The sequence below is a fragment of the Zalophus californianus genome, chromosome 2, assembly GCF_009762305.2.
Source record: "Zalophus californianus isolate mZalCal1 chromosome 2, mZalCal1.pri.v2, whole genome shotgun sequence".
Lineage (NCBI taxonomy): Eukaryota > Metazoa > Chordata > Mammalia > Carnivora > Otariidae > Zalophus > Zalophus californianus.
Genome location: NC_045596.1, coordinates 58,275,695 through 58,288,241, shown reverse-complemented (window position 1 = coordinate 58,288,241; position 12,547 = coordinate 58,275,695). Strand labels below are relative to the sequence as shown.

Below are 12,547 nucleotides of genomic sequence, written 5' to 3'. Positions count from 1 at the left end.
TTCTAACAGTGTGTTTCATTAAGTTTTTATTTTGTTCAATTATTTTGTTATTCCTGTTCAGGTTTGCTATGAGGGTTATATATGCTTATGAGCTAGGGAGTTTTCCCATCTGTTTTCTAGGCTTTGTAAATAATGTTCTGTTCCTTCTAAAGGATAGATCTATGACTACCCCTAAGATTTCTTCTATTGTTTCTACCTTTTCTTGAAAACCACCCGTTTTGTTCAGACTTTCCTATTTCTTGATTTATAGTTTTGCTTAGTTTTCTGATTTTAATAACTCATTTTTTTTTCTCTCATTTTCTGTAATCAGACATGCCAGAGGCTTGTTTGTCTCTTTCATGTTAGACCTACACAAGAAGCAATTACTGGTCTTATTAATTACTTCTGTATCTCTTTTCAATTTCTTCATTTCTGTTATTATTACAAATTATATTGATAAATTTTGACTTGGATTTTATTTTTGAAGATTTTTATTTTATGTATTTTAAATCTAAGGCTCTAAATTTTTCTTTAAGGACAGCTATGGCCAAATCCCATAGGAAATAATACGTTTACTAATTTTAATTTTTATTTTCTCTGTATTCTGAGAGGTAATTAGTACCGTTTTTTCTTTTCTTTTTAAATTTCTGAGTAGAGTATTATTGTTAAATTTTAGTTTTTCTTAGCTTTATGGACTAAGAATGTAACCTGTATTTTTTTTTTTTTTAATCTTTTGAGATTTTCCTTTGTTTAAGGTATGGTCAGGCTTTTGTTTGCTATAGAATACTGTGTATTCTCTCTGTTCATGATACATTAAATTCCATTTCACTATGATATATAAGTATAGTTCATTACAGAATCTATTTCTGAATCATCCGTATCCTTGCATAATCTACTTGCTCTCCTCATTTTCTGACATAGGTATGTAAAAAGTTTCCTGCTAAGTTGTGTGAATTTTCCAGTTGCTTTTATTTCGAGTATATTTACTTTATATATTTCAATGTTATATTGTTAGGTACATAAAAATGTGGCTATTACACACCCTCGTGTATTAAATCGATTAATCATTATAAAAATATCCTTTTTATATGTAATGCTTTTTGTCTTGAGTTCTTTGATATTAATTTCATCCTTGACTGGGTTTGCTTTTTCATGCTTCTGTTTTTAGCCTTACGACTAAAAATTTTAGCTCTCTTATGATAGCATGTATTTGAGGGTTTTTTCTTCTTTTTTTAATCTTAATCTGTGTGCCATTTTTTCAAATAAGAGAAGTTTTCCCACTTGCTTTTATACTAACTTGGTTTCTTGGTCTTTGGTCTTTTTCCTCACATAGAAGGTTATCGTGAAGAGGTCTTTTCCTGTTATCACTGCCCCCCGCTCCCCACTTCCCCCATTCATGCCTGCCACTCTTGTGTTTAGCTGAATTTATTGAGTTTTCTTTATTTCGTTTACTACCCACTTTGAAAACTATGTGTTTCATTTTTCTTTTTCAGCAGGCATTGAATTGAATTAAACCGTATCTTTAACTAGTTGTTCTCTTTGCTGAACATGGGCTTTTGGCATTATATCATTCAATCTTGGCTTAACTGATGTTTTAGTAATATGTTTATGTTATAATGTTTTTACTTTTCTAACTTTAAGGAATTATTTATTAACCTGCCTGACATGATAAAGATAGCTTGTATTATACTGGTTTCTTTTCCAGATGCTTTAGTGTTCTGATTCCCAAGGCTGTCCTTTTCTTAGATTCATTTTTGTTGTTAAAGGCATACATTCTCTAAATTCAGAATTATTTGTGGTTTTAAAATTGTCAATTTGCTTATATATCTAAAAAATTATTCTAAAGTTTAGAATTTTACTTTCAAAATAATTGTACTTTAGAACTTTTAGTTGCAGAGTTGTCTTCTAGCATCTTGGGTTGTATTTGAGAATCTGATACCAACCTGATTTTTAATTCTCTTATTAACCACTCACCTTACAAACTTTCTACACTTTATATCCTTGGAATGCTCAGATTCCACCAGGTTATGACTGTGTGTCTGTATCTGAGAATGAGTGTGTATATCTGCTTATACATTTTAAAGCCATCTCATGAGAATAATTTTATTCTGAGGCAGTTTTTATGATAATTGATGAATAATGATAAATACCAGAGACAGGTTAAATTTATAATTAAATTGCATCGTACTATTGGTATCTAGAGTTGGGGTAAGTTTTTTTTTAAATCTGTAGCCTTAATTCTATTACAGAAAAACCACTTACAAACTCTAGATTTGAGAATTCCATACAATTTTACTTACTTTAAACACTCATAATTGGTTCACTTTATGAAGTTTACAATTAATGTTAAAAATTTCATATTGAATTATAATTTCATACTGAGTTGTTATAGGCAGATAAGTACTTTGCAGCTTAAGAAAAGAAGTCATGTTTTGTATTAGCTCTGTGAGAACAGTGCCATGTTAACTATTGTATCACCAGTTTTTAGCACATTCCTAGATCTTAACTAAAATTTATTAGATCGGTAGATGGGTATGAATGAAGGAATAAATCAATGTCTTCTTAATATAGACTTTTTGAAAGCTAAATTTATTTTTAGTCAGGTTCACTTTAGTTTTATTTACTTGAATCTCAGGATACTGAAACCATAATGAGTCATACTATTAATTGATATTCTTTTTACAATAAGGACTTTAAGTGGTTTTTATTTTACGCTCTTTTATTTCAGCATATACATAGATCAGTGTTCAGTTACCATACTGAAGGTTTTATCTTAATGGTACAGAAAAACTACATCCAAATATATGAATTTAAGAATTGTAGTATTTGGAGCACCTGAGTGGCTCAGTTGGTTAAACTCCTGCCTTCGCCTTGGGTCATGATCCCGGGGTCCTGGGATGGAGCCCCACATCGGGCTCCCTGCCTAGCAGGGAGCCTGCTTCTCCCTCTGCCTGCCGCTCCCCCTGCTTGTGCTTTCCTGCTGTCTCTCTGTCAAATAAATAAATAAAGTCTTTAAAAAAAAAAAGAATTGTAATATTTTAGCTGAAGTTTACCCTATTTAAGACTTCAAAAAATACGGATCAAAGAAATTTTTATTAGGTTTTGGGGTCAGGAACAAAAGAGAAGAAACTATTGTTTCTTTGAATTAGGTTTACATAGCCTGTTCTGCATATCACTGAATAAGTGATAACACTTGAGTTAAATTAGGTAATTCAGTCTATAATGATGACTTCAAGTCAAATCGTTCTAATGAATCTTTATTTTTGGTAGGTGAAATGGTATCAGTTATTATCTGTGTTCTTAAAACCCACTCACTGTCATTGAAATGACAAAATTGGTCCTAAAAATCAAACACTGACATTTACTCAAAGTAAAAATCATACACAGTGTAAAAAGTTCATCATAAACATTGTTTTGGAGGGATTTTTCTGCATTGACTTGCTTAAGAGCTCTTCAGATTTTAAGTATTTTGAGTTTTGGATTGAAGATACTGTGTTTTCCTGGAGCAAGTGTGAGAATTTTTTGTTATTATAAAAAATGTTTGTAATATAGTCAAGATCTAGATTATCTTTCTTGGAATATAGATTATCAACTTGAAATTTAGATTACCTGCTTTAAATTGAATGAAAATGGACAGGGTAATTTCCAGAAGAACAAAAACAGTAATTGGTGAGTAGAGATGGGCTGGGAGGACAGGGAGTGTTAAAGGTCGAGAAGTCGAGTCTGGAGTTGATAGCATGCTCATTTTGTAAAGTATGTTTCTCCTCCGAGACTGACTTTCTCCTAGCCCCACCTTGCATAATCTTTCATTTGATATATTGAAGTAAGTTATAAATAGATTTCTATGTCCCTGCTGTCACATCTATATAAAACCATCTTTCACATGATCTCCTGTCTTTTTAAAAAATTGATTATTTGGGGTGCTTGGGTGGCGCTGTCGGTTAAGCATCCAGCTCAGTTTCAGCTCAGATCACCATCTCAGGGTCATGAGATCAAGCCCCATGTTGAGCGGCCTCCACGCTCAGCACAGAATCTGCTTGAGACTCTCCCTCCCTCTGCCCCCACCCCCACCCCTCCTCCCTTTCTCTCAAATAAATAAGTAAATCTTTTTAAGAAATTGATTATTTATCTTAATACTTAAATCCTTCAGTAACCTACCATATAAATTCTGAACTGGGTACAATATTGAAAGGCCCCATCTTCCTTAAGCACTATCCTTTTTACCATTCTAATTCAGAATTGTTTTTTCCTTTCTCTGTACAATCACTGTATTAGTGTCTACCTTGTACTGTTTTTCAGTCTTCTTTGGTATAGTTAGTTCTTTGCACATAGAATTGCCATTCCATTTTGTATATTTGTAGAATGCATTGATTATAATAAAACCATTTTTGTATTTCCTTTCTCCTTTGGTTGTCCTACTGCTTTTTGCACATTGTATGTAATTGGTGGTGAATATTTGTTAAATTGAATGGAACTCGTATATATGATGTCTAGTTAATCAGAATATATCTTTATCCTTTGAAATAAATGCCAGTTTATTACAAGATGGACTGCTCTTCTCTAATATCACAGTGATACTTTATCTGTTTTGACAGGAGGTTAGTTTGAAATGTAATGCCAATGTTCACAGTTGGTCCAGATGGCCCGACATTTCCAAATTTTTATATGACTTTGTGTTTTACTATAGAAGGACAGGGAGTACCATTAATGGCATAAACAAATTCCTTCCGTCCTGACCTTTGTTAAAAGACCTTGGTTTCATTGTTGAGTGTTTGTGTTAAGTTTATTTTAGGGAGGAAGTAAAAAAATTTTAATTACTTTGTTAATCTAAATAGTATTACTGTTAAATAATAATTTTTATTTTGTTTTGTTTTTTGTTATGTTAGTCACCATATCGTACATCATTAGTGTTTGATGTAGTGTTCCATGATTCTTTGTTTGCATATAACACCCGGTGCTCCACGCAGAATGTGCCCTCCTTAATACCCATCACCAGGCTAACCCAGTCCCTCACCCCCCTCCCCTCTAGAACCCTCAGTTTGTTTCTCGGAGTCCATAGTCTGATCATTCATCTCCCCCTCCGATTTCCCCCCTTTCATACAATGGAATATTACTCAGCCATCAGAAAGGATGAATATCCAACTTTTACATCAACATGGATGGGACTGGAGGAGATTATGCTAAGTTAAATAAGTCAAGCAGAGAAAGTCAATTATCATATGGTTTCACTTATTTGTGGAACATAAGGAATAGCACGGAGGACATTAGGAGAAGGAAGGGAAAAATAATTTTTTAAAACAAAAGCAACCTCTGCAGTAAAACATCACCTTTAGTCTCAAAACCAAAAAGATTTAACTTGCACAAAAGCATAGAGACAGGTATGATAAAGAAAGCCACTATAAATCTTTTTCTCAGATTCAACATTATCAAGAATGTGCCACACAACTTTGTTTTCCCAAAATATTTAATGGCAATTTTCTATTTTTATATATGGCAGTATGCATCTCTAAAAGATAAAAGCATTTTCTTACCTAACCAGAATAATTCCTTTATACAGTCTAATACCCAGTGCATATTCAGATTTCTTCACTTGTCTTGAAAATTTCATATAAGGTCTGTATTGTTTTGCTAGTTATGTCTTTGGAGTCTCTTTAATTTAGAGCTTTTCTTCCCTTTTACTTTCTGTCTTTTTTAAAAAACAAAACATGTTCCACATTTTAGTTGTGTCTCTTTTCCTGTTTAACTTTGTGGTTTTCAACTTATCATACTCCAGGGTCTTTTTGTTTGTTTCTGTTTTTCCTCTAAGGGTACATTTGGCAATGTTTGGAGGTTTTTTGGTGTCACACCCTGTGGTAGAGTTGCTACTGGCATCTAGTGTATAGAGGCCAGGGATGCTGCTAAACATTCTGAAATGTATAGAGCAGCCCCCAACAACAAAGAAATTACCCCCCCAAAATGTCAATAGTGCCAACATTGAGAAACTGATTTAACTTGTTCCTAATATTTGCCTTATTAATTTTTATAAACTGGAAATTATTTCTAAGGGCTCTGTTAGATTATTGTTTATTTTCAGAGGGGCAAGAATAGTTCAGAGGTGGTACTGTGTATTTTATGTTACATAAATCAGAGGCATAAAATGTTTAGTTACCTTACTTTGAGTAATTAAGACAGTAGTTCAGCTTTGTCCCTAAATACAGAATTTCAAGTCGGCTTTTCTAGAACAGAGTGAAAAAAAACTTTTTACTCCAGCATGGAATTTTCTAGTGGAAAGAATATTGAACTAGTTAATTGGATAACTGGTCTCTTGGGACTAGATATTTAGAAACTTGCTATTTAAATAATGGTCCTATGCTTCTATTTTCTCATCTATAATAATGAATTGAACCTGGTGATTTCTAGGGTCCTTGCATTATGATGGTTCTTTATATTAGACAAGATTTTGATGTCCAAGCACCATTTCATAAAATATCCATCTAGTGAAAACAATACATCCAAAACAGCTTAAATATAACTTGTCATGCTTTCAATTATTGATAACTTTGATATGTTATTTCCCTTAGGGAATAAATTTAATAAGGACATACCTTTCCTTCTGTCTTTCCCCTCTTCATGGAAATTATTTTTACATTTCATTTAAAGAAAACGTTTCAAAATATTTATGTGAATTTTTTATTCAGAGAATTTTTAATGTTCCAGAATTTGGCTGTGGTTCAAAATTAATTTTTTTTTCAGTAGAAATATAATAAAAATGAGTCTGGTTTCAATGGGAAAACACAGTATTTAATCTGAATTATCTTAATTCAGTACATGGTAGAGCAGGATTTGCTCATAACTTAGTTGACCTATGAATAAAGGATTACTTATTTTTGTATTTTTATGACTGCATGTCCTTATGTCAGTCTCTCTTCAGTTCTGTAATGTAATGCAAGAATCTTTCCAGTTGGGGAAAGAGGAATCACTGTTAAAGGAGGAAGTTGTCATCTACTCCCTCTTTTAAATTCCTACAGCTTTCCCTCCCCCCCATTACCTTCTATACTTTTTACTCTGTAATAGTGTTCATTTATGCACATACTTTGGCTCTCTCATTAAAGAAGTAAGTTCCTAGATAGTGGAGTTGATTTTACATGTCTGCCTCCTCTTCTAGTAAACCGTAGTATCTCTTGCACAAACACTGTTTGCTAATGATGGACATTTTGCCCTACCTGTTACTTCATGTACCATTTTTCAATAATCTGTAAGATATACCTTTACATTTATTTTTTGTAACTACCTCTCCCTTCCCCAAATACACAACAGCCTTATAGCGTTTTAGAATCTGAAAGGGAAGAATCCCTAAACCATCTTTTATTTACTCAAATCCCTGTTTCCATGGAGTTTAGAAAGGCAGTAAATATTATAATAACTCATATGTAATGAATTTATGAAAAAATTATGTAGAATAGGGATCTAGAGATGGCTGAGAGACTTGCTTAGGTCACATAGGTGGCATCTGAACCAGTAATGGTACCCAGGTCTTTAGATCCTAACAGCATCCTTGAAATTAATTTCTTCATTAGTATTAAAATGGGGGTGGGGGAGATAGAAATCCATTCCTGTTCTTTTCTTTCACCCCAATACATTTAAATCTATATATAAAATTTGGGCGCCTGGGTGGCTCAGTTGGTTAAGCGACTGCCTTCGGCTCAGGTCATGATCCTGGAGTCCTGGGATCGAGTCCCACATCAGGCTCCCTGCTCAGCAGGGAGTCTGCTTCTCCCTCTGACCCTCTTCCCTCTCATGCTCTCTATCTCTCATTCTCTCTCTCTCAAATAAATAAATAAAATCTTAAAAAAAAAAATCTATATATAAAATTTCATTGTCATTTGAATTTACTGTTTTTAACTTAACTTTTTCACAAAGTAAGAATAGTGGACTTAAAAATCAATATAACTTTTGTGGAGAAGTTTAAAATCAATAAGAAAACATATTTCTGTAATTAATATCCCTCATGAAGAGATTGAGATGCATTTTTCTTAATAAATTTTCATCAAGCTCAGGACACAGTGTGGCATAGGGGACTTTATGTCAGAGAATCACTTTTAATTGAAATTTAATATCTCCTATGACCTAACTTCTTTCTGACCTTTCCTATAGTAAATATTCTGTTCTATCATACAGAAATTTTATAGCTTGTCTACCAGTGCCACATTCCTTCTTCTCCTATTGTCTTATATAAATTAGTTAATTCGGTCAAAACCTTTTCATATTTATCTTTCTGTATGCAGTGTCTCCTTTGATTTAAATACCTCTGATCTATACTTTTGACTTGGCACTTAACCATGCCCTGATCTTTGAAATACTTTTTCTAAAACTCTGGTCTGAAATACTAATTTTTCTTTTGTTTATTTTACCTATATTCATTTTTCCATGTTTATTTCCTTTGTTTTCTTTCATCTTCTCCCATTGGATTGGAAAATTGTAGATACTTTCACAGAGAAAATTTCACTGGATAGCAACTTTTTCTTTAAAAAGACTCATCTTCTGGACCTTTGTTGAAGATAAGACATAGTTTTTGTTATACTATAATTTTCAATCACACCTTGCTCTGACCAACTCATGTCCCAAAAGTTTACTTATTTTTTTTAAAGATTTATTTATTTCTTTTAGAGTGAAAGAGAGAACATGTAAGCAGGGAGAGGGATAGAGGGAGGAGAGAAAAGCAGACTCCTTGCTGAGCTCACTGAGCCCTGGGGAGGAGGGTGGCGCGGGGGGGGGGGGGGGGGGGGGGGAGGAAGCTCAATCTTCAGAACCTGAGATTATGACCTGAGCAGAAACCTAGAGTCAGAGGCTCAACTGACTGAGCCACCCAGGTGCATCACCCCTCCCCCCTTGTTAAGATATGTTTATTCCCAAAATCTACTTCTTAAAGTATAACACTTATGCTACTACCTTAAAAGATAACTTAAAACTAAAAAGAGTATATTCCTGTTGTTTCTTTTTTCTAACTCCCTGTCATTTTAACAGGGAGTTGTTATTTGATGGGTTAAAGTTAATATACTGCAAAATTTTGTGAAAATTTTCAAATATTTACAGAGATTATTTACAGAGTATCCAGTGTCTATTGTATTTGAAATATTAGAAATCTGAAATCATGTTAAACTGTGTTAGTCTAATGGAAATTTGGAGAGAAACATACTATTTCCTCCCAGATTTAACATTCAGTATGAAATATGTGTTGGTTAAATATAATGTTTGTTCCTGGTTACTAGATAGGTGACTTTCAAAAGATGAAATGACTCAGAGTTTCTCATGTTATAATAGTTAAAATTTTATTCCTTAAGGTTTTTTTCATATTTCTTACATTTAGATACTAGGTACGAGCATAATTGTGTTCTAGGTTAATAATTACTTTTATATCTATTTTAGTTATTAGTGTTAGAAGTACCTTAGATTTGTGAAGTAAGTATCATGTAAAATAGTGGCAGTTTATGTAATGATTATCAACTTTTTATCAGCAAACAGGAAAGAATATATCTTAGTACTTATTTGTAAGTAGCACTATAATAAGGAATATCACAACAAAACTTTTCCCCATGTCTTCAGTGTTTGCTATGTTCTAATTCTTAAAATATTTTTTAATTGAATCTGGATTGAATGGAACACTGGTTCTCAACGAATGGTTCACAGGTCCCTCAGGTTCCTAGAGACCATTTCAGGGTATCCAAGAGGTCAAAACTTTTTCACCACAGTACTGAGATGTTATTTGCCTCTTTTACTGTGTTGACATTTGCACTGATGATGCAAAAGCAATGGTAGATAAAACTGCTAGGCCCTCATTTGAGGCCATGGCACCAAATTGTATTAGTGTCATTATATTCTTCAATTCTCACAGTTATAAAAAGAAAATAAAAAGCCAATTTTACCTTAGGAATAATCTCGATAAAGCAATAAATATTAATTTTATGAATCTACACTTTTGAATACATGTCCTTTTAATATTACTGTGTGTGACAAAATGGGAAGTACACATAAAGCACTTCTGAGGTTCTTTTTGTGTTTTTTTTTTGAGATGCAAGGTAAATTAGCCATTTTTTTTCCATGAAATGCCATTGTTACTAGAAAATATAATTGACAGACCCACTACACTTATCAAACTTGGATATTTGGCAGATGTTCTCATCAGAAATGATGGGAATGAGCTTGCCACTTTAAGGAAAATGATTGGCAATATTTGTCGCCAATGAGAAAATTAAGCTTTCAAGCACAAATTAGAATTTTAAATTTTATTCGCCTGGGTTTTACAGTACTTAAAACTTTTCTGATGAAAATATCACTGGTGGTGATATTAACAAATGTGATTTTTTGATATTGTAGTTTGTCTTAATATGGTGAATAGTAATAAATTTAACCCTTATCTGAAGGTCTTGGGTGGGCAGTACTTTATAAGTGTATAAAAGGGTCCTGAGCAAAACATTTAAGTCCTGAGAGCAGAACATTTAAGAACAGCTGATTTATGGAGGGGAAGATGAACCATGAGAGACTGGACTCTGAGAAACAAACTGAGGGTTTTAGAGGGGAGGGGGTGGGGGGATGGGTTAGCCCTGTGATGGGTATTAAGGAGGGAATGTATTGAATGGAGCACTGGGTATTATATGCAATGAATCATGGAACACTACATCAAAAACTAATGATGTAATGTATGTTGACTAACATAACATAATAAAAAAAAAGAACAGCTGATACAGGTCTTCTACAGAAGTCAGATGTTTCACAGTCTAATCATTAACTTCTTAGCTTCCCCCATCTCACCCTTATCTCTCCAAATTAAAATAGAAAAGAATACATAATTTCAGTAAAAAAAAAAATGAGACTATGCTGCATATGAGTAGCACATTCTTAAATTATTCTATAAATATAATTTTTTCCTTTAAACAGTGGGCTTATGTATCTCATTGAATTTATTTAAAATTGCATTGTATTTATCATATTTACATTAAAATACTTTTTTCTTTCTCTTACCACTTTCCCTCTCTCCTTTCATTCCTCCCTTCCTTCCTTTTTTTTTTTTTTGTATTTGTTTTCTAGGTGGAATCTTTCATTTTGGATCAGGATGATTTGGAAAATCCAATGCTGGAAACGGCTTCCAAGTTGCTCTTGTCAGGTACTGCTGATGGTGCAGACCTCAGGACAGTAGATCCAGAAACACAAGCTAGACTGGAAGCTTTACTAGAAGCTGCAGGTAAGTCTGCAGACCTTACATATGTAATTAGACTATCTAATTTTCAAAGTTACATATAAATCTAATAAAAACTACTATGATTAGGGGCGCCTGGCTGTCGTGGTTGTTAGAGCATGCGACTTTTGATCTCAGGGTCATAAGTTCCAGCCCCACGTTGGGTGTAGAGTTTACTAAAATAACAAAAAACTACTATGATTATAAATGTAAGGTCTTGGGGCGCCTGGGTGTCTCAGTTGTTAAGCATCTGCTTTCAGCTCAGGTCCTGATCCCAGGGTCCTGGGATAGAGCCCCGCATCGTGCTCCCTGCTCAGCAGGAAGCCTGCTTCTCCCTCTCCCCCTGCTTGTGTTCCCTCTCTCGCTGTGTTTCTCTCTGTCAAATAAATAAAATCTTAAAAAAAACAAAACAATAAATGTAAGGTCTTGGACATTTAGTTTAATACTTTTCATAATGATTAATGGATAGCTTTCTAGAGAATTACATGGAAATTTCATTAAAGAGTATTTTCATTACTCAAGTATAATTTCATTACTCAAGTAAAATCCACATGTTGCTGTGGATTTCTCCTATAGTCAATTTTCTTTAGTCCCACATTCCATATTTGTGAATTTGCCTCCTTGATAACATGTATTCATACCCTAAAATTGGTGCTTTCAGCACTTTCTCAGTCTTTCATAGAAATGCACATAATAGTGAAAAATTGTCCTACACACGTTCCCTGATGAGATGAAATAAGTGAAGCTCTCAGTTCTCATACTGTAAACAAGTGTCCTTCTCACAATCTACTTAGAGCCATGTTTTTCACATTGTTGTGCCTTTTGTTGGCGATTACATTGTTTATAATGGTCCCCAAGTATAATGTGAAAGTGCTATCTAGTGTTCCTAAATGTGGGAAGGTAGTGATGTGCCTAATGGAGAAAGTACATGTGTTAGATAAGCTTCTTCAGCATGGGTTATAGTGCTATTAACCATGAGTTCAATGTTAATAAATCAGCTATACATTAAATAAGGTCATCTTTAAACAAAAACATACATAAGACAGTATTTGGTTAATGCAAATGCTGTGTGACCAGAGGCTTACAGGAACCTAGACCTGTATTTTCCTAGGAGCAGTGGTTCAGTATTCATTTATTCAGTGTTCCCAGTGACTTTATAGAATATAACTACCATTAATCATGAGATTGACTGTATATAATTTCCCCTCTTTTTTGTCATAATCTCTTGAAACCTTGTAAAGTGAATCATTCTGTTTTTGTAAAGTAGATCATTATTATATTGTCTCTATAAGAAGTGTTTTAATTAGAGATTATATATATTTTTAATTTTAATTAGAGATTATATATATTATATAT

The 12,547-nt window shown here is 33.3% G+C and overlaps 1 protein-coding gene across 6 annotated transcripts in view; it reads left to right on the top strand.

Annotated features, from left to right (window-relative positions):
• The window catches only part of ANKRD17 (ankyrin repeat domain 17), a 158,680-nt gene that overhangs the window by 64,285 nt on the left and 81,848 nt on the right, over positions 1 to 12,547 (top strand). For all 6 annotated transcript variants that reach the window (XM_027597690.2, XM_027597687.2, XM_027597685.2 and 3 more), the window contains exon 2: positions 11,044 to 11,197. In XM_027597690.2, coding sequence (XP_027453491.2) covers positions 11,044 to 11,197 — 154 coding nt within the window. The remainder of the gene's footprint in view (positions 1 to 11,043; positions 11,198 to 12,547) is intronic.